This window comes from Solanum tuberosum, unplaced genomic scaffold, assembly GCF_000226075.1.
Source record: "Solanum tuberosum cultivar DM 1-3 516 R44 unplaced genomic scaffold, SolTub_3.0 scf00032, whole genome shotgun sequence".
Classification (NCBI taxonomy): Eukaryota; Viridiplantae; Streptophyta; class Magnoliopsida; order Solanales; family Solanaceae; genus Solanum; species Solanum tuberosum.
In genome coordinates this window covers 1,596,968-1,618,690 of record NW_006238958.1, presented here as the reverse complement: position 1 = coordinate 1,618,690, position 21,723 = coordinate 1,596,968, and the positions used below count along the sequence as shown (strand labels likewise).

The 21,723-nt window shown below is 28.5% G+C and overlaps 4 protein-coding genes across 4 annotated transcripts; all 4 read right to left on the bottom strand.

The window, feature by feature from the left end:
* Positions 1-1,628: 1,628 nt before the first annotated feature.
* On the bottom strand, positions 1,629-3,761 carry LOC102605919 (GDSL esterase/lipase EXL3-like). Its single transcript, XM_006342008.1, has 5 exons — positions 3,490-3,761; positions 3,222-3,352; positions 2,792-3,028; positions 1,929-2,184; positions 1,629-1,825 (listed from the first exon to the last, which is right to left on the bottom strand). Exons 1-5 carry the CDS (start codon positions 3,731-3,733, stop codon positions 1,662-1,664), a joined length of 1,032 nt encoding a protein of 343 aa, XP_006342070.1. The 5' UTR covers positions 3,734-3,761; the 3' UTR covers positions 1,629-1,661.
* Positions 3,762-4,870: 1,109 nt separating this feature from the next.
* LOC102604139 (GDSL esterase/lipase EXL3-like) lies at positions 4,871-7,301 on the bottom strand. Its single transcript, XM_006342177.1, has 6 exons — positions 7,168-7,301; positions 6,745-6,935; positions 6,486-6,616; positions 5,988-6,218; positions 5,578-5,833; positions 4,871-5,061 (listed from the first exon to the last, which is right to left on the bottom strand). The coding sequence occupies exons 1-6, from the start codon at positions 7,299-7,301 to the stop codon at positions 4,871-4,873; spliced, it is 1,134 nt and encodes a 377-aa protein (XP_006342239.1).
* Positions 7,302-8,896: 1,595 nt separating this feature from the next.
* LOC102603803 (GDSL esterase/lipase EXL3-like) lies at positions 8,897-11,326 on the bottom strand. Its single transcript, XM_015306424.1, has 5 exons — positions 10,888-11,326; positions 10,374-10,504; positions 9,929-10,159; positions 9,508-9,763; positions 8,897-9,242 (listed from the first exon to the last, which is right to left on the bottom strand). Exons 1-5 carry the CDS (start codon positions 11,171-11,173, stop codon positions 9,052-9,054), a joined length of 1,095 nt encoding a protein of 364 aa, XP_015161910.1. The 5' UTR covers positions 11,174-11,326; the 3' UTR covers positions 8,897-9,051.
* Positions 11,327-14,941: 3,615 nt separating this feature from the next.
* On the bottom strand, positions 14,942-19,176 carry LOC107057686 (GDSL esterase/lipase EXL3-like). The gene is made up of 5 exons (XM_015306425.1): positions 18,804-19,176; positions 17,318-17,448; positions 16,838-17,068; positions 16,100-16,355; positions 14,942-15,341 (listed from the first exon to the last, which is right to left on the bottom strand). The coding sequence occupies exons 1-5, from the start codon at positions 19,060-19,062 to the stop codon at positions 15,151-15,153; spliced, it is 1,068 nt and encodes a 355-aa protein (XP_015161911.1). The 5' UTR covers positions 19,063-19,176; the 3' UTR covers positions 14,942-15,150.
* Between the last annotated feature and the right edge of the window lie 2,547 nt (positions 19,177-21,723).

Below are 21,723 nucleotides of genomic sequence, written 5' to 3'. Positions count from 1 at the left end.
TCTTTATATATTTGTTTTTTCATATTTTGAAACCCCTTCATACAAAACCTGACTCTGTCACTGGATACTTGTTTACAAGACCTTGTTTTTATGTTAAAATATTTATTTAATATGTATAAATAACCTATCATGAATCCATTAAGAAAAAGACATCGAATCTCAAAATTCACAAATTAAAAATCCTAACTCCATCTCTTTTTGGAAAACAACTAACTCTAAACTTCTTATTTCATCTTTAATAGGAAGCTTCCATATAAACACGACAATATTTAAGATCATAAGTTTCAAAATTCTTTTTTTAAAAAAAAAGTCAAATTATGACACATAACTTAAAATGATGGAATATGAAATGAGAGTTTCCTTCTAGAATATGAATTATAAACATGTATCACGGACAAGAGTAATTTGCACATGGGTTGAAAGATAAGAAGCATTAAGTGAGTATACCTACCCTCAACAAACAACTGCAAAAACACTAAAGATACAGCATGTGCAACTTCATTCTTCATCACTAAATGCAAGTTAAGAGTGGTCTCTATTTAGTAGAAAATCAAGACATATAGTAGTACTTTTTAATGGGTCGGATAGGAGGTTTTTGATTAAAATTGGTTTAATTTAATGTCTGTTATAAAAGGGAAACTTATAGAAATCTCACTGTTATAAGAGCTAATTATTAAGATACACGCTAGTTTGCAATATTAGTGAGTCCATATACATGTATCTGGGGATACATGTGATCAAAATTAGGTGTAATTAATTTGTTCTACATACATTGTATTCGAGTGGATTCACATGTATCTCAGATACATAGCAAATCTCGCTCGCCTCCCTCCCATCTCGCTCGCCACTCTCCTATGTATCTAGTATTCTACATACATGCAGATAACACTAGACGATATATGTATCTGGTGTGATTCGCATGTATATGAGATACATGAATATCTCGCTGGCCTCCCTCCCTATTTTAGTGTATCTTGTAGCAAAAATACATGTATTGAAATATATCCTTTTCAATATATGGTAGAAAACTCTTAATTAATAGTAAGATACATAATTATTTTAGATGGATTAAGGGAAACATAATACCAGCTTTAAAACTATATAACAACCACACACACTTTAAATGTGTAAGAGTTTATGTTTTATATAATTTGATATAAGAAATATTTATACAAAGTCAAGTTATTTAAAAGTAATTACAAGATAACTTTATTTAATAGTAATATTAATTGATAACTTAAAATAAATAGTAAAATTATCTAATACTAATATTAAGTTATAATTTAAAATAAATAGTATTCCCGTGATATATTAAATTTCAAGTAGTTCGAAATTTTGGAGGCTCCTATTTTTCCTACAAAGAGTTAGCAAGTCCGTGAGTTATATGGATTGATGGTGTAAATTTTTTATATATATAATTAAGTCAATTAAAAAATAATTTGGCTAATAATATTGATTGTAATCTAGATAAATAGTAAGTAACTAGTTATAGAGGATTAAATTACACTGATAGATCATATTAGGTTATACTACGACAACAATCAAATTCCAGTAGAATATTGAAATGAAACACAATAATTTTCAGCCTTAAATTAATCAAATGTTTATTAACTGGATTATAATCAAATCTTGATATATAATTAATGTTTACAATAAGATTATTAATTGGAGATTTGATCAAGGAGAACCCTATAACCTCTCTCAGTGAGATGATAACTGTCCCAAAATAAATAATTTGCGTCATTTTCACATATTCTTGTGATATTGTCACATAATAAGTACACATTCCCTCCTTGGCAGCACGCACTCAATGCATCTTCAAAACCTAAGATTTACGAGTGACAGAAAAATTAGTTCATCAAAATATAATTGATCTAAAATTCATCTACGAATATGAAGTTGGAGAAGATTGGTGTTTAATATTGTACCATATTTGTCGTGGTTGACGATGATATCGAGTAAAGGATCGTAAATATTGATGTAAAGAAGCTCGATTTGAGGCAATTTTTTGTTTAATGAATAAATTTTATTTGATAATTTGGTATTTGCTATTTGGGCTGCTTGATTGTATTCATCGACACAAATTTTAGATGGACCTCCACCTCGCAGTATCTGTGATGGCAAACACCCTATTGGTGGAAGCCCAAATATCCAAATTCTTCTTCCTCCCATATTGTACAAATCCTTTAAAAAAAAAAAAAGTAACAATCAAAATATATATGATATATAAATAAACTTATAATCATAAAATCGACTTGTTATATAAGTTTATGCTTTAGTTGAAATGAGCTTATAATCATAAAAATCGATTCAATTGTTGGGTTATATATAAGTTCATGCTTTCTTTGAGATGAAACTATAGCTAACATTTCATAATTACAAGATCAAAGCTTTTAAAAAAAATGCCTAACACCATAATGATCGATAACGATTCAAGATAAAAGTTGATTCTCAGGACATAATCATTATATATACTAGTAATCTAATTTCACGTCATTTTTGCTAATCTCAGTATTACCATAACTTGCTTTTTATTATTGTCTGTTGTACATAAGAACTTGCTTATTATTATTGTCAGTTGTACATACATAGGACTTTTCATAAGTTGTAATTATATTTGAATAAATAAACAATATACAATAATAACAGGTGGTGTCACTTGAGGTAAGGTATATATATCCGACCTCATAACTTATTACACATACAATATTATATAATGTCAATATACAGAACTTAAACTCAATATATAATCAAAACGTGAAAAAAGGGAAATATAGGTATTTATACTTACATTGATAAAATTGGAAGCTCCATCTACCATAAGATTTGTATATGAGTCAACATTGTATTGTATCTTCCTTGGAAATTTGAGCATGAAATATGTATTACATAGGTCATCACTTCCAGCAACTACTATATAAAGACTCTTTTTAACAATATTCTTTGTTGCTTCTTCACCAATAAATCCATTCATCTTCCAAATATATTGTTGAAAAAGTGCTAATTGTACTGATAGGGGTAAAGCTGACTAATTTACATAAATAAAAAATATATATAAGAAAATATATAGGTAATCATTATTCACTTTTAAAAAAGTGGAATTAGTTGCGAACAAGTTTAATTGTTCAGCTGTTAAATTTATCTGTCGCTAATTCCTGTTTTTTAGTAGTGAATTAAAAAGTAACTTTACATGTAAATAATTGGATAGAATAAGAAGTTACCGCGACAATAGGAGTTAAAAGGTCAAATCCAGAAGCTCCTGAAGCAAAACTTACTCCAGTTTTTAAATCTTCAACTTTTAAATTTGAATCTAGATAAGCTGGCATTAGCTTTTTAATCCCAAAATCTTCAACTGAAATAGAACAAATATTAGTGATCATATGGTAAAACTCCTCAACTAATCAATTTCATTTTAAATTAAACGAGTTATGCTGATATTAAATTTTGTATAAGTAATATCACGTTTTATAGCGTGTATAAATGATATACCTAACATGTCTGCTGGTGTCCTGGCATTGCTAAATCTTCCAGTTGGTTTATTACCACCCATGAAATCTTTTCCATAAGGTAAAAAATTACACTTTGCATGAGTAATTAAATTGTTATTATTTCCTTGATCCACAATTGAATCTCCAAAAGCAAAAAGAGCCGTTATATTTATGTCCTTACGTAATTGCAACTTTGCTTCACATGAAATAAATAACATTATAAAAACAGCACACAATAAAGCCATTATTACTATTCTATGCACTAAAAATATTTAGAAAATTTATCAAAGAAATTTGAGGTTTTTGAAAAAATAAATAAATATTTATATATAGAGAGAAGAATTCGTACGTCATATATAAATTGTTACGTTTGGGGTAGGATGGACGTTAAGACGTTGAGAACTTTCGTCATATTATGGGGGAAGACGTTTCGTAAGAGTTTAATTTGTATGCACTGATACTGATAGTGTAAAATTAGTATATTTGTTGTTGTATTTAATTTGTATCTTGTTATTTTGCTGTTAAATTTTTTACAATCTAGTGTTCGGATACTTTTCTTTCGGAAATAATATCTCTACCTCACAAAGATAGAAGTAAATTTAAAATGTGTATTGACTTTCCACGTGTCAATTTTAGTGGTGGGTTTGAGTCTCGTAACAGATGATCACTCTTTTCCGTTTTACCTATTATATTTCATGTTAATAGTTTATTCTCAACTACAAATTAATATTATTAAATAGAATTACACACAATTATATTTTAAGTATCTAATTATGTAAATATATTATACATCATTAATGCGTAGAACTTAAACTCTATTTTGATGATAGTTCATGTTATTATTCTTGTGTTAACGAGAGAGTCGTGGAAAAAAGTGCTAAGCAACGAGAAAAGTGTGATAGAAGAATTTGGATTAATTAATTAATCAATTATCCACGAAATACTCCTACATTTACTTTTTTATATATAGAAAAAAGTAATTTAACTAGCTAACTACTATAATATTCCTCAACACGACTTTAATTAAACAAACCCACACAATTAAATACCATATAAGCGTGTTGCATTAACAATAACAATATATTCAGTATAATTTTACAAATAAGGTCTAGAAATTAAAGAATAAAGTATATATATACTTTATTCTTATGTCGTTAAGATATAAAGATTTTTTTCGATAAACTCAAAAAAATTAGAATTAGCAATAGGTACCATTAAATACCAACTATTCATCATGATTGAACAATTATTTTTTTTATTAGATTCCAACATAAAACACTTTGGATGTACACATAAATGAACCATTAATTGAACACATTTTTTGGAGCCTTGATCCAAAGTAGAAAATTTTGATTATACATAATCTTGATTAACCTCATAATCTACAAGAAATTGTTAATATATTTTTTTAAGATCTCATCAACAAGAATTTTATAACCTTTTTCAGTTGGATGATAACTATCCCAAAACAAATATTTTGTATCATCTTCACATATTCCACTAAATTCATTGCATAATATTATCGCCTCTATTGTTCCAGTGCCACAACACCCTTTCTCTACTTCTTCAAATCCTACAACAAATCCACAATAATAAAATAGATGATCTCAAACAAGAATATAAGAAAATAAAGACAAAAATGGAAAAGCACAAACCATACAGTATATCGATAGTGTGAAGAAATTTTGTGTTATCAGATCACCTTAAAGATATATGTCCTTAAAATAATGTCAAAGTACTTTTTTCATTTGATATGTTATATATGGTTATAACAACGAAAGAAGAAAAATGGTTTATTAGGTTAAGCAAATTATAAGAAAACAAATAAAGAATTAAAATTTATTAATAATTGTAAGGATAATAGGGTTATGGTCGATTGTTTAACCCATTTAATTTAAATCAACTCATTTCAGTCTAAGTAACTTTGGTTAAATAAAACTCCGTCTAAATTTAGCCAACCATTAGATAACTCAATAACCTATCCAGTTCTTAACTCAGTTCATCTTGATCTGTCTAAATTTGAATCAACCTACATGTTTGGTGTCCCTAATATAAGTCATAAAATAATAGAAGGATAAGTATATAGTACCATATTTTTTAGGGTTGACAATAAGATCAAGAAAAGTATTATAGATATCAATGAACACAAGCTTGGACTGGACCAACTTCTTGGATAATGAATCAATTTCAGTAGAGAATTTTGTGTTGGCCATTTGGGCTGCTTCATTGTATTCTTCAGAACACACTCTATGTAGCCCACCAGCTAATGTTCTTTGTGATGGCAAACATCCTATTGGAGGAATTCCAAATATCCCAATTTTTCTTGCTCCCAAGTTATATAATTCCTTTTAGAAAAATAAAATTGAATCAATACAAAATTGATATCCCAACTTTGTATTGATATACAAAAGTTGTATATACGAATTCATTCTTTTATCGGTTTAATCATTTGATATCTGATTAAATGAAAATATAATAGGCATAAAGGTATATACTAACTTGGAGAAATTCAGTAGCTTTGGCCACCATGAGATCAGTATATGAGTTAATATCATGCTTTAATCGACCTCCAAGAGTGAAATATGTATTTGCAAGATCATCACTTCCAGCGACCACCAAAAATAGGCTATTTTTTAAAATATAGGTAGCTTCTTCTTCTCCAACTAGCCTTTCTAGCTTCCCAATATATTCTCTGAACTGATTTAATTGTGTTGATAGAGATAAAGCTGACTAATTAACATAAACCAAAAATAAATAAACAAGAGAAAAAAATAGAGTTTTTTTTGTGTGTGTGTGAGAGACAAGAATGGTTAGTGTTGTTAAATATGGCTATATTTTAAATATGTTGCAAAACTGACTATTTTCTAAACTTTTGAAATATTTTAAAATCAAACTTCATATTTTATATAGTATCAATGACAATTTTTTATTTTTTAAATAGCCATACAAATATATATTGTACGTTGTATTTATTAAAATCACAAATTTCAAAGTTACCGTAATGATAGATGTTAGAGGATCAAATCCACAACCTCCAGATGCAAAGCTTACTCCAGTTTTAAAATCTCCACTTTTTAAATTTGAATCTAAATAAGCTGGCAGAATCTCTTTTATCCTCAATTCTTCAACTGAAAACGGACAAATATGTCAAATTTTCAAATTTATTGTTATTTTTCATCAAGATATGAACAATTTTCGAAAAGTAGAAAAACAAATATGACTCTTTTTCTGAGAGAATATATATGTGTATTTTTACCTAGCAAGTCCGGCGGCGTCTTGCCGTTGCTGAATCTTCCGGTTGGAATTCCACCGTTAAAGTCTTTACCATAAGGTAGAAAATTACTCTTGGCCATAGTTGATATATAGTTATTATTTCCTTGATCAACAATTGAATCTCCAAATGCAAATATTGCTTTTACAACAATTTTTTTGATAATTGCGCTTTCCCTTCACATGACCTTATAGTAAAAATTAACACAAAATAAACAAAGTAGTATAATATAGCCATGATCTTATGCATCATTATTATTTTCTTGGAGAACTTTTGAGTATAGTTTTTAATCGGGTTTTTGTTTATTTTTATAGAGGCTAAGAAAGTATTTTTATATGCAGCCGCGCTACTATTTAGGTGTGCACAGAGTAAAATCTCAACTCCTATACAATATCTCGCAAACCACACGAGAGGTAATGGGCACTAGGCAAGCCCAATATGATGAGCTCGACCCAGAAGACAAATCCCTTATTTTTGCTGGCAAGGAGTTTCGAACTTGAGACCTCCAACATGAAAATTCTAAGCCTAAACCGCTGGGCCATCAACCTACCACAAAAGACATGTACGGAGTAATACGAATATATATGTATTTGCATGTGTATATACAATTTTCTTGCGCTTTATACAAACAGAAACGCAATTTATACAATTCTGTTGTATAAAACGAGAAAGAGAGAAAGACAAAAGAGAACTGGGCAGGGAAATATTTTTATTGTATAATTATAAGTGTATAGGACGAATATATATGTATTTGCATGTGTATATACAATTTTCTTGCGCTTTATACAAACAGAAACGCAATTTATACAATTCTGTTGTATAAAACGAGAAAGAGAGAAAGACAAAAGAGAACTGGGCAGGGAAATATTTTTATTGTATAATTATAAGTGTATAGGACGAATATATATGTATTTGCATGTGTATATACAATTTTCTCTCGCTTTATACAAACAGAAACGCAATTTATACAATTCTGTTGTATAAAACGAGAAAGAGAGAAAGACAAAAGAGAACTGGGCAGGGAAATATTTTTATTGTATAATTATAAGTGTATAGGACGAATATATATGTATTTGCATGTGTATATACAATTTTCTCTCGCTTTATACAAACAGAAACACAATTTATACACTTCTGTTGTATAAAGCGAGAGAGGCGAGCACAAAGGGAGTGAGCGAGAGAGGAGAGTGGCGAGCGAGAGTTTGAGGGAGAGAGGCGCTGACAAACAGTTTGCTACAGGACACAATTAAATCAAAGTGTGATTATACCATTTAATTTGAATTAATAGTTTGTCATTATGTATAATTTTCCTTTTTTTTTACGAGATACGCATCTCAATTTGTGTGACACTCAATGTTTTTGCAAAGAAAATGGAAGGCTTTTGAAAGTACATATCATAGAGGCTAAGAAAGTACATATTATATAGGGAATTTAAGTTATACACTTATATATGTTAGTCATAAGGATTACATCGAGTAGCTTGACTTTTGTGGTTAATTTCTCAAATATGCAAAATCTTGCACGTCATTTCATTATTTCTTCTCTTTTTTTTGTCCTAAAAAAAGAAGAAGAGAATAACAAAAATGGTCCCTTTATGTTTTTTGGCATGTTCAAAATGATCTCTTAAATATATATTCTTGAACAATTTTAGTCCTTTATCAAAACACCACCACCACAACAACAACACCCAGTGTGTGTCTATAAATGACACTATAACAAAAATAACTTTTAATGACAATAAATATACATATTAATAGAGAAAGCTAAAACATTATTGGCATTAGTTAATTATCATTAGATATAATGCCGCTATAGACTTAAACGATATTTACAACAAGTGTTAAAATGTAATATGTCAGTAGTAATTGGCTCTAAAAGATATATCTAGCGGAAATTAAGTTGTCGTTAATTAATTGACTGTAAAGATTTATTTTTTATGTCGTGTGATGTGTAGAGAAAGTGAGGTGTATGTAGACCTTACCCCTACACCCTACCTTTGTTGGATAAAAAAAAACTATAAAAGATAGACCCATGAGTCAATTTTGTCCTTTATTAAGTTTACCAAAAATGATCAATTTTGGTTTATGTCAAATTTTTTAACAAACTCGGAAAAGTCAAAATTAGTAGGGACCAAGCATTTGTCATGAACAGTATTTTTTTATTAGATTCCAACATAAACACTTGGATGTACATAAATGAACTATTAATTGAACAAAAAAAAAAGTTTGGACCTTTGATCCAAATTATACAAATTTGGTGATACATAATCTTGATCTTGATTGAGCTCATCATCTACAAAAATCTATTGACATATTTTTTCAAGATTTGATCAACAAGAATCCTATAACCTTTCTCAGTTGGATGATAACTATCCCAAAATAAATATTTTGTATCATCTTCACATGTTCCACTGAATTTATTGCATAATATTGTCACCTCTATATTTCCTGTGCCACAACATCCTTTCTCTACTTCTTCTAATCCTACAAAAAAATCCACAATAACAATATTGATAAAATAAGAATACAAGAAAATAAAGACAAAATGAAGAAGCACAAGTTGTCTAGTATACCAATAGTGTGAAGAAATTTTGTTATCTATTCACTCTAAAGACATCTACAATTAATTTATATCATATCATCCTAACAGTTAACACGCTCATCTTGATCTGTCCAAATTCAACCCAACCTACTTGTTTGGCGTCCCTAATATTATTCATGAATTTATAGAAGGATCAGTATATAGTACCATATTTTTGAGGGTTGACAATGATATCAGGAAAAGGATTATAGATATCTATCAACACGAGTTTGGATTGGGCCAATTTTTTGGATAGTGAATCAATGCCAATTGAGAATTTTGTGTTAGCCAATTGGGCTGCTTCATTGTATTCCTTAGCACATTCTCTATTTGGCCCACCAGCTAATGTTCTCTGTGATGGCAAACATCCTATTGGAGGAATTCCAAATATCCCAATTTTTCTTGCTCCCAAATTGTACAATTCCTTCAAGAAAAAAAAAACTTGAATCAACACAAAATTTAGTGCAAATTAATATTTATAATAATTAGTAATAAAGAACTATCGATTTAATCATTTGATAACTGAAACTCATTGATCCGACTGATTCATGTTCACTGCTTTAAAATCCGACTATAAAGGTATACTTACTTGGAGAAATTCAGTAGCTTTGGCCACCATGAGATCAGTATATGAGTCAATATCCTGCTTTAATCGAACTCCAAGAGTGAAATATGTATTTGCAAGATCATCACTTCCAACAACCACCAAAAATAGGCTATTTTTTAAAATATAGTTGGCTTCTTCTTCTCCAACTAATCCTTCTAGCTTCCCAATATACTCTTTGAATTGATTTAATTGTGTTGATAAAGGTATAGCTGACTGATAAACATAAACAAAGCAAAAAAATAGGAGCAAAGATTATTGTTTCCTTTTTATTTTTTCTTGTGTGATAAAATGGCTAGTGTTGTTAAACATGGCTATATTTTTAATATGTTGCAAAATGACTATTTTCTTAACTTTGAGATACTTCAGATTTTATATAGCCACACAAAGAAACGTACGTCATATTTAAAATCACAAGTTTTAAAGTTACCGCTAGGGTAGATGTTCGAGGATCATATCCACTACCACCAGATGCAAAGCTTACTCCAGTCTTGAGATCTTCACTTCTCAAATTTGAATCTAGGTAAGCTGGTACATACTCTTTTATCCCCAATTCTTCAACTGAAAATGGTCAAATTTGCAATTTGTGTTATTTTTATTTGTCATTTTTCAATATCATCCTGGATAAATATTTTATAGTAAAGAGTTTTATTTGCCTTATCGTAAGTTACAGATTCAGTAAAGTTCAATAATTTAAATTTTACATTTGTATTTAAAGAAATCATTTGATATATACCATGTTACGATATTAATCCCTCTAATAGTAGCTAAAACTTTACTCCAACATTTAACCCTGAAATATTTTACTATCCCTCCTCAAATGATCAAATTTACCCTACACTCTGTATTTGCCCTTATCTCCGTTAGGAGAATACAAGGGGCAACTGTAAGGGCAAATATGATCCTTTTTCGAAAAAATTATATGTGTATGTTTAATTACGTACCTATCAAGTCCGGTGGCGTCTTGCCGTTGCAGAATCTTCCGGTTGGAATTCCACCATTGAAATCTTTACCATAAGGTGGAAAATTACACTTTGCTATAGTTGGAATATAATTATTATTTCCTTGATCAACAATTGAATCTCCAAATGCAAATACTGCTTTTACAACAACGTTATTTGGTAACTGTACTTTCCCTTCACATGACCTTATAGTTAACATTAACACGAAACAAATAAAGTAGTTTAGTATAACCATGATCTTATGCACAATTATTATTTTTTGTTGCATAAATAGGGACAAACAGAGAACATTTGAGGTTTTGTAAAAGCTTTGAAATGTTGGAGTTGAGTATAGAGACGGCTAAGAATATATAGGAGTTTAAGTTATATGCATCATCTAATAAGTGTAATTTTTTATTAAAAAAAATAGTACTATGTCACTCAAAATATCTACATGTAGATTTTCTTAAAATATAATATATTATAGGATTTGTAATTTTAAACCCATTATTACAAACAGATTAAAATGGTCTAATAGTATAAAAAAATATTTAGAATGATAGGCATATATAAACATTGTGGAGATTTGGAGTAAGCAAATGGTGATTGGTAAGTTCAACTTTGGTAGACAATATTATCAAATAAATGCAAAGAGATAAATGTCTTTGTCATTGACTTAATTTGATCTTAACTGACAATTAAATATTTCACTTTGAAAATGCCCATACTTACAAAATAATATTTTAACTCGTTTTTATCGTATCAGTTGAATATTCTAACTTATTATGAAATAATCATCTACACATCTCTAAAATTTATATCACGTCAATATTAGATGTACACGTCCGAAATTTATAATTGAACATGTGTCCACGAGAGTCGAGACACGTACAAGAAAATTGAAAAAAGTCTCCTTTCGTTATTAAGTCACTTCATCTGTATGTTGAATGTTTCAAACTAATTATAGACACGTAAATAAACCAATAATGCACCCGACTTGTTAATTATAGGTGTACAAGTGTTATGCCTTTCACATTTTTATTAGAAGTTTCATCGCCTGTAATTATTTTATTTATTGTTCTTTGAAGGGTGTGTTAAGTAAGGGGCAGAGTCACCTTATGCGAAGGGTGGTTCGATGCACATTTTTTGTTGTAAAATTGTGTGTTATACAAATATTAAATGTTAGCTATTATGAGTATATATTTAATTTTATATATCTTTCACACAAATAAGAAAAAAATTTACATTTCTTTCACCAAAATTCTGACTTCTTCATTAATGTTAAGTTAAACATGAACATATAAAGATGGACAAAAAGAGTACTCATCTTATTATTAGGGAAGTAGTAATTGTTTTCGTTGATTGAGGTAAAGTATGATATTTCAATGCATGATGCATTATATATATTTTTTTTTTCAACTTTTTGGAAAATAGATTCAACTTAAAGCCCTGCTAATCCTCTTTTCACAATATATCATAGTACAACAATAATTACTTTGAGAATTCTATAAATATTTATAAATTATAACAAGTGTAGTAAGAATAAAAAAAATGCGACAACGTGTTAACTCTATGGGTAAATATCCCTAAACTTTGGCATTAATCATATTTATGAATACACGACTTTAACATACACCGATTTCTTAGAAAATTCTTCGATCATTCTTCAAAAATACACGAGATATAAAGTTACATCTAGAAACAGAGTTTTCAATTCAAAATTACAATATTCAGTTTGAACTTCAATACCTAATATATTCATACAAAACACAAATATTCAATTCGAAATTAATGTAGCTACAATATTCAATACAAAAACACAATATTTGATTCAACACTATAGTATCCAATTTAGAAATAGAATATTCAATAAAATGTTCAATCCATAACCTATTGTAACTACAGTAATTCAATTCAATAATGCAGTATGATATTTAATTCGGAAATATACTACTATTCAATTAGTAATTTCATTGTTGCATTAAAAGATGCAACCAAACGTGTTATTAAAGCATTCTCTAATCTCTAGTGAAGTTTTTTTATTAAAAAAAAATAATAAGAGAGAGAGACTAATGATATAAAATTATAAACTATAAAGTATTGAAAATATACAACGCAATGTTTTTATTTATAAAAAATGATATACAGCGCAATTTAAATTTAAAAAAACATCACTATCAAATTGTCTTACGCGTGATATATATTTGGTAGATTTCTCAAAACATGGAGGCCTAAAACTGTTATGAGAATTAATACGAGTATACACCACAATAATTCAGGATTTAGCGGTGATTATCTAGTGGCAATAATATAATCATCAATATATTATATTTAGAAACACTAAAAATGAATATTTATAACTAGTACTTTATAAAATGCCGCTAAATATTTTAGCGACTCTGAATAAATGACATTAGTTCAGTCGCTGCTAAATAAATGTCGCTGTTGTAACTATGGTATATATAGCAATCTACGAATTGATTGGAACAACATATTATTTATATCCCTTTATTAATTCTTCTCTTTCTTTCTCTTAATTAAGGGGAAAAAAATATAATAGTGCTAAGATGGAATAAATCCTTCCAAATTATGACATCCAACAATTCGATTTATACATTAATAATGGTAGTTTGGAATTAGTTGGTGTGATATTTACTTGAAATAGGCTATTTAATATAGACCACTTTATTTTGACGTGTGTGTAATTTTTTCTCTCTTTTAATTTAAGATGTGTATATGTTTGGTCTAAAGGTCTTTATTTTCTTATTAACATTATTGTAATAATGAAATAATAATATAGGGATAAGGGTTTGAAAAATATCCCAACTTTGGTCGGATTTGCTGTTGCGATACTAAACTTTCATAAGGATCTATTACCTCCCTAGACTATTTAATATCGTATTTTTTACCCCCTGAACTATTTAATAGTGTATTTTAAAGGTATATATGTTCCCACGTGGACACATTACTATTTATAATTTTGCATTATTTTTTATGTCCACATGGGCAAATATATATGTTTAAAATACGGTATTAAATAGTCTAGGGAGGTAATAGGTCCTCATGAAAGTTTAGTATCGCAACAGCAAATCCGACCAAAGTTGGGACATTTTGTGAAAGTTGTCTTTTGGAAATAATAGTCAATTTAAGCTTATTAAATATCTTTAAGAAAAAATGTCTTAATCGAGTTAGCTGTTTGTTCATTGTTGAACCATCTACATTGATTATGCTAAATCAAAGAGGTTTAACATTGAATATGTGATTTGACAACAATGGTATGAGAACAATAGTCTACTTCTTTTTGTTTTCCAGGTTCGATTAATCTAAGATTTGCATTTAAAAATTTAGTCTTTTGTTTTGTTTTGGGCTTCTTGATTCTGATTTGTGCATGTGCCCAAATGTATCAAGAAGCCCAAATAAATGTACTACGTGATCAGATTACTCATTGTTGCCACAAATTTTATCTTAGAAAAATGTCTAGATTTTGGTCCATTTAAATGAAGCAAGCCTCACACGTGAAAGGTCGTGCGGTGATATAATACAATTTAGTAATTAAAAATGTGTACTCTCTGACGACTATCAAAATTCATCAACGGTGAATATTACTTAACAAGTCCGGTTGGGTTTTGACATTGTTGAACCTTCCAGTAGGGGTTCCACCCATGAAGTCCCTGACATAAGGTGGATGTTCATACTTAACATTTTAAGGTTGAACGAGATATGCTTGATTCATTTTTTATCAGTTCTAGAGAAGGTAATAAATTGCTAATGCTAAATAAAATTGCCTTCCAACTATCGTTTATCTTTCCCCTCTAACAAAATGAGAGGATAACAAAAATGGTCCTTTTATGTATATGACATATTTGATCTCTTAAATATATTTTCGAATAATTTTTGTCCTTTGTTAAATTTACCAAAAAATGATCACTTTTAGTTTACATCAAACAAACTCTAACTATTAGATTTAACATAAACTCCGAAAAAGTAAAATTAGTAATTAAGGACATTGCTATGAACAATTTTTTAAATAATAAATTTCCAACATAAACACTTGAAATACATAGATGAACTATCAATGACATAAATTTGAATTTAGTGTCTTATTACATGAAGTAAAACTTTATAAATATTGGATTAAAAAGAAAGCACAGGAAGGATGGATTAATTGAACACTCTTTTTTTGGACTTTTTTACCCAAATTTAACAAAATAGGTGAATATACATCTTGATTGGAGTAATTTTTTTGTTTTTTTTATCACTCTTCATCTAGAAGAATTTGTTAACATTTTTATTGAGGACCTGATCAACAAGAATTTTGTAACCTTTTTCAGTTGGATGATAACTATCCCAAAACAAATATTTTGTATCATCTTCACATGTTCCACTAAATTTATTGCATAATACTGTCACCTCTATTTTTCCTGTGCCACAACACCCTTTATCAACTTCTTCAAATCCTACAACAAAATCATAATAACAAAATTGATCAAACAAAAAATAAGAAATAAAGATTAAAAAGGAGAAGCACAAGTAGTCTCAAAAATCAAATTATCTCATGAAAATATGACTTGTCGAACTCATTCTCCTTTAAAAGTTGGCCTATTAGGTATCCCAAAATTATCCTACGAAAAATCTGGTCAAAATATTTTGGGAAACATATCATTATGTACAGTTAAAACAAACTTATTTACCAATATGACCAAAATATACAAAACATATACACTGTATACATGAATATATTTTTTGTATATGGTATAGTATATGTTTATTTGTACTTAAATATACAAAATATGTATTTGTTGACTGTTTTGTTAATTAGACAATTCAAAGGAATTGAATTGTAATTATACTACAAATTTTTAAAATATGTTTCTTTTGTTTGATATGTTATATATAGCATAATAAAGAAAAAAAATAGTATATTCATAAATAAATTATAAGAAAACAAACAAATAAATTATAATTCAGTATGACCCATTGTTTATTAGTCATACTGGTCCAACACGTTTTAACCAAAATAAATTTTGGACAGATCAATAAATCACCTTCTTTTTTTTATACTTAAATCATCTTGATCTGTCCAAATTCAACCCAATCTGCCTATCTGACATCCCCAGAATATATAAGTAGAGGTGTCAAACAGGTGAATTAGGTTGGATTTGAGCAGATCATAATAGATTGAGTTATTAATAAATGAGGGATTAGTGTATATTACCATATTTTTGAGGGTTGACAATGAGATCAAGAAGAGGATTATAGATATCTAAGAACACAAGCTTGGACTGGGCCAACTTTTTGGATAATGAATCAATTTCAGTAGAGAATTTTGTGTTGGCCATTTGGGCTGCTTCATTGTATTCTTCAGAACACACTCTATGTAGCCCACCAGCTAGTGTTCTTTGTGCTGGCAAACATCCTATTGGAGGAATTCCAAATATCCCAATTTTTCTTGCTCCTAAATTGTACAATTCCTTCAAGAAAACAAAAAAACTTAATCAACTAAAAAGTAATATGTAAATTGGAAATAAATAACTATATGTTTCCTCTTCATATATTGAGATTTTTTCACAGACTCAAGTCTATGACACGTATTGCTTGCTTTAATTCAACATGCCTCACATATTTATCTGTTACGCCATTATTGAGCTCAAATATTAGATACTATTATGAACCTTTGTTATTTCTTATAAAACTCTTTACTTTCCTCTTACTTCGATATGGAATTCCCCTAAACTATTATGTGCACCTTTCTTCATAAGTTTGTCAGTCTAGAAACTAGCTTTCAATCCTTCTCTATGACTTCATTATCAGCCCGCTCTCCATTATGAACATCACATACAAATCAGACAATACGATGTCATGGACATGAATCGTGACAACTTCCAAGGGACTTCTAACCAAATTGAAAATAAAACAAAATTTTAGAAAAATAGCAAGCATAAGGTATACTAACTTGGACAAATTCAGAAGCTTTGGCCACCATGAGATCAGTATATGAGTTAACATCCTTCTTTAATCGAACTCCAGCAGTGAAATATGTATTTGCAAGATCATCACTACCAGCAACCACCAAAAATAGGCTATTTTTAAAAATATCATTGGCTTCTTCTTCCCCAACTAGCCCTTCTAGCTTCCCAATATATTCTTTGAACTGATTTAGTTGTGTTGATAGAGGTATAGCTGACTGATTAACATAAACAAAAATGAAAAAGGAAAAAAGCTTAGTGTTTTTTTTTTTCTATTTTCTGTGTGGCAAATTGGTTAGTGTAGTAAATATGACTATATTTTTAATATGTTGCAAGAAATGGAATTTTTCTAAACTTTTATAGTCACATAAAAATATTATGTTATATTGAAAATCAAAAACTTCGAAAATTTTTCAATTTTTTTTTTGTTAAAGTTCGTGTAAATCAAATGGAATCACATAAATTACCACGATGGTAGCCGTAAGAGGGTCATATCCACAACCACCAGATGCAAAGCTTACTCCAGTTTTGAGATCTTCAATTTTCAAATTTGGATCTAAGTAAGCTGGCACAAAATCTTTTATCCCCAATTCTTCAACTGAAATGGTTAAATTTGCAATTTGTGTTATTTTTATCACAACCTGAATTTTTTTTTATCTTTTATAATATAATAAAGAATTATCCTTGCATTAATAATTACATTCACTTGACAAGGTGACATCAAAGAATATATTGAGATTGTTTTGTCATAATTTGATTTTAATTCGTCCCATTTGCACTTATGGCCACAATGTAACCAACACATGATCTATTTTCCAAAACAAAGTAGAAGAGAAAAAGATATATTTTATTTCTGTGAGGTATAAATGCTTAAACCTAACTACTAAGTACAGTTGTAACTAACAAGTTAGTTGCATGCAGTTGAATAGTGTATATTAATAAATAGTAAGGTCACGAGAATTTTCATTCTATGATAGAAAATTTTTCGAATTCAATGGTGGAGTTAAGATTTTCTTTTATGAATAATGTAATTTTTCAGAAAATGGAATTTTAATTAATGATATGCTTTTATGTATTAATATGTACAATTTTTGTATATTCTATATCCCTGATCCCTCGATCGGTTAGTATATTGAGAATTAACTATATAATGTAAAAAACTTTTTTTAAATCTTATGCTACGAATTTACTTTGATGAAAATCCAAATGATTGTACGAACAAGGAAAAAAATTAGAAGAATTAAAACTTTTGGCTGATCCGGCTCTTCTGAAAAGGTACAACAATAATAACATATTCAATGTAATTTCACAAGTGATAGACAATATTATTCCTATCTTATGAAAATAGAAAAAATGTTTTTGATAAACTCTCAACTTAAGTAAAACATATCAAAATCGATAAAATTTACAATATACAATAACAAAGAAGTCAATAAAATAATACAATAATTAAGACAGAAAGGGAACAAAATAATAACTCTACCTATCCTACCCTATAAACTCCGGCTGGAAAGAAGTCACTAAAGCCATGATGCTAATTAAGAGCCATGCAAATTCCTATTAAGTTTAACAACTTTATTAATTAGCGTTAAATAATACTTCATCTGTCTTAATTTGTTTATCCGATTTTGATTTGACACAAAATTCAAGAAAGTAAAGAAGACTTTGAAAACCTATGATCTTAAATCAAAGATATGTAAAATGCACCAAAATATCTTTTAATCTTATAATCTTAAACATATCACGAAGAAAATTGAAAAATAACGAGTTGTGAAAAATGAAAAAAAAAGACATTTTCTTAAAACATAATAAAAAGAAACGTAATACAAACAGATAGAACCAAGAGAGTAATACATATAATTTTATCTACCATGTACAAGGTTAATTAGGTTATCTACCATATATACGTAAGACTAGTAACTCTCGATATAACAGTAAAAGCAAGACGTTTACCTATCAAGTCCGGCGGCGTCTTGCCGTTGCTGAATCTTCCGGTGGGCATTCCACCGTTAAAGTCTTTACCATAAGGTGGAAAATCACACTTTACTATAGTTGCTACATAATTATTACTTCCTTGATCAACTATTGAATCTCCAAATGCAAATACTGCTTTTACTACCACGTTTTTTGGTAATTGCACTTTCCCTTCACAATAATTTATAAATAGTAACAAAAAAGAAAGGAAGAATATAACCATGATATTATGAAACATTATATTATATTGTGTTGCTGAAATTAATTCAGACACTTTCTTTTTTCAAGAATAACAACAAAGAGAACTTTTGAGGTTTTGGAAAAAGCTTTGAAATGTTGGATTTGAGTATGATTAAGTTGGATTACGTTTTTTCTTATTTATAGAGGCTAACAAAGTATACGACTACTTTCCTTTCAAATTACTCGACCCATATTGATCTGATACATCTTTTAAGAAATCTTTAATTAAGGGTAGTATGAAAAAAAACAGAACTTTCTTGATTTGCTAAAAAATGGACAACTACAATGAAACGTATATTTTTAATATAGGGACCAAGTAAAATAAAACATAGGAGGTATATATATACGAAATATACTAAAGTAAATTCAAAATTTAAATTTAACAGATATAATTTTTAATCTCGAAATAAGACACATTAGTTGTCATAATATATATATATAAGATAATATTTTATGCATTGTGAATATTTAGAGTAAGCTAATGATGATTAATTGTTAATGATAAGATTTTAGCTTTTGGTAGAGGATATTATTATTAAATATTTCAAGAGATACATTAATATCCTTGTTAATGGCCTATTGTTGAACCCTCAAACAGTTTTTTTATTTTCCAGGTCACATTCGTGATTTGACAGGTGGAAAGTCTTATAACAAGAAAAAGTTTTCTTTTGTTGCGTTTAATCATAAATTTTAAAAAAGTATCTTTAAATGTCTATTGAATTAAATTTTGAAATTTTGATTTTCAAATTCTTATAAACTAGCTTATAATAGTTTTTGGGACTTCTACTTACAAAATTTTAAAAAAATTCTATGTAAAATGCATATCCAAACACAATTTCAAAAACTCAAATTTCAAATTTTCAAGTTTCAACTTCGAAATCTATAACCAAACAGAAGCTCAAACGGTATCTTGAACACATAAATAAGCCAATAATGCGCACCTACTTGTTAATGCATTTAGTACTTGTGTTATTGAGGAGAAAATTATCCTTCTATCAGCAACATTTTTTTAATATAAATTATATATATATTGACGATATATAGATATTTATTTTATTATTGTTTTTTGCATTTTAATCGATTATAGCTAGGGGTGTGCACTATTCGGATTAAACCGAATAACCAAACTAAATCAAACCGAATTTTTATTTGGATTGGTTTTTCGAATTGGTTTTGGATTAATAAATTACTTTGTTTGGTTTTTTGGTTTGGTTTCAAGTTTTAAAAAATAAAAACCGAAAAAATCCAAATTATATGTATAATGTTTAGGTTTAGAATTAAGTTGGAGTTAACCACTTTTGTCCCTTCTTGGTTATTGCCTTTCATGATGATTACATTTATATTTTATGTTTAAATTACATCTATAATAGGTATACTTATAAGTATTGTGTTTTAAGTTTTACTTATGATTTATATTAGAAAGTATATTTAAGGGATTAAACATTATTACTTTGGTTATGTTATTAATTATTGACATAACCGAATAACCAAACCGAAAAAAGCCGAACCGAATAGGGGAAAACCAAATCAAATTTATTTTGAATCGGATTGGGTTAGACTTTTACAAAACCAAAAACCGAAAAATCCAAACTGAATAGTGCAAAACCAAACCGAAAAACCAAATGCACACCCCTAACTATAGCAAGTCGCTTGCTATTTTCACATTGAGCTAAATCGACTATAGCAAGTCGCTTGCCATTTTCACATTGAGCTCGTGTTCGTCTTGAATATCTAATTTTTTTCATTTTAATTAGAAATATGATCTTGTTATTTAGTATTTTAAGCAAAATAAAATAAAATAAGGTTGTTCATTCGAACAAGAAAGATTAAGAAAAAAAGAAAAAAAATCATAGAGAGGCCTAGAATTGTTGTGAATTGATTGAAACTACAGTGTTGTTGTTATCAACACATTATTAATTACCAATCACCATATTTTATGTATATCCATACACTAAATTCTTCTCTTAGCAAAATAAATAAATAATCTTTTAATAGTAATTAATACTAAGATAGAAATCCTTCCAAATTATGGCATCCTACCATTTTGATTCATACATTAATAATGGTAGCTAGAGTTAGTGTGACATTTACATGAAATATGCTATTAATATTAGTATTAATACTTAATTAAGCAACTTCATGTTCATGATACTGTTGTATGGAAATTATCAAGTAATATACTATAATCTAAGCAATTCAAGCAGAATAAAATAAATCAAAATTTCAAATGAGTATATGTTTTGTCTGTGTCATATATGGACCACTTTATTTAATGTGTGTGTAATTTCTCTCTTTTTAATTTATAAGATATTTATAAGTCTGCTCAAATTAAAGGTCTTTATATTTCTATCAATATTTTAAAATTGTCTTCCATATTTCTTGCAATAATGAACAATAATGTATGTGTGCACATTTTTGTGATAGCTGTCATTAGACAAAATAGTTAAATTAAATGTTGTAAAGAAAAGATGTCTTAATCGAATTAGCTATTTGTTGAACCATCTTCATTTATGTGGCTAGCCAAAGAGGTCTAATATTCAAGTTTAAAATGTGATTTGACAATGCAATAATGCCAAGTACACAACTCATTTTCCTTCAATTTCCTAACCAATTATTAGTCCTTTGGAAAAAGGGGAATGAAGTTTCGTACGCTGGATGG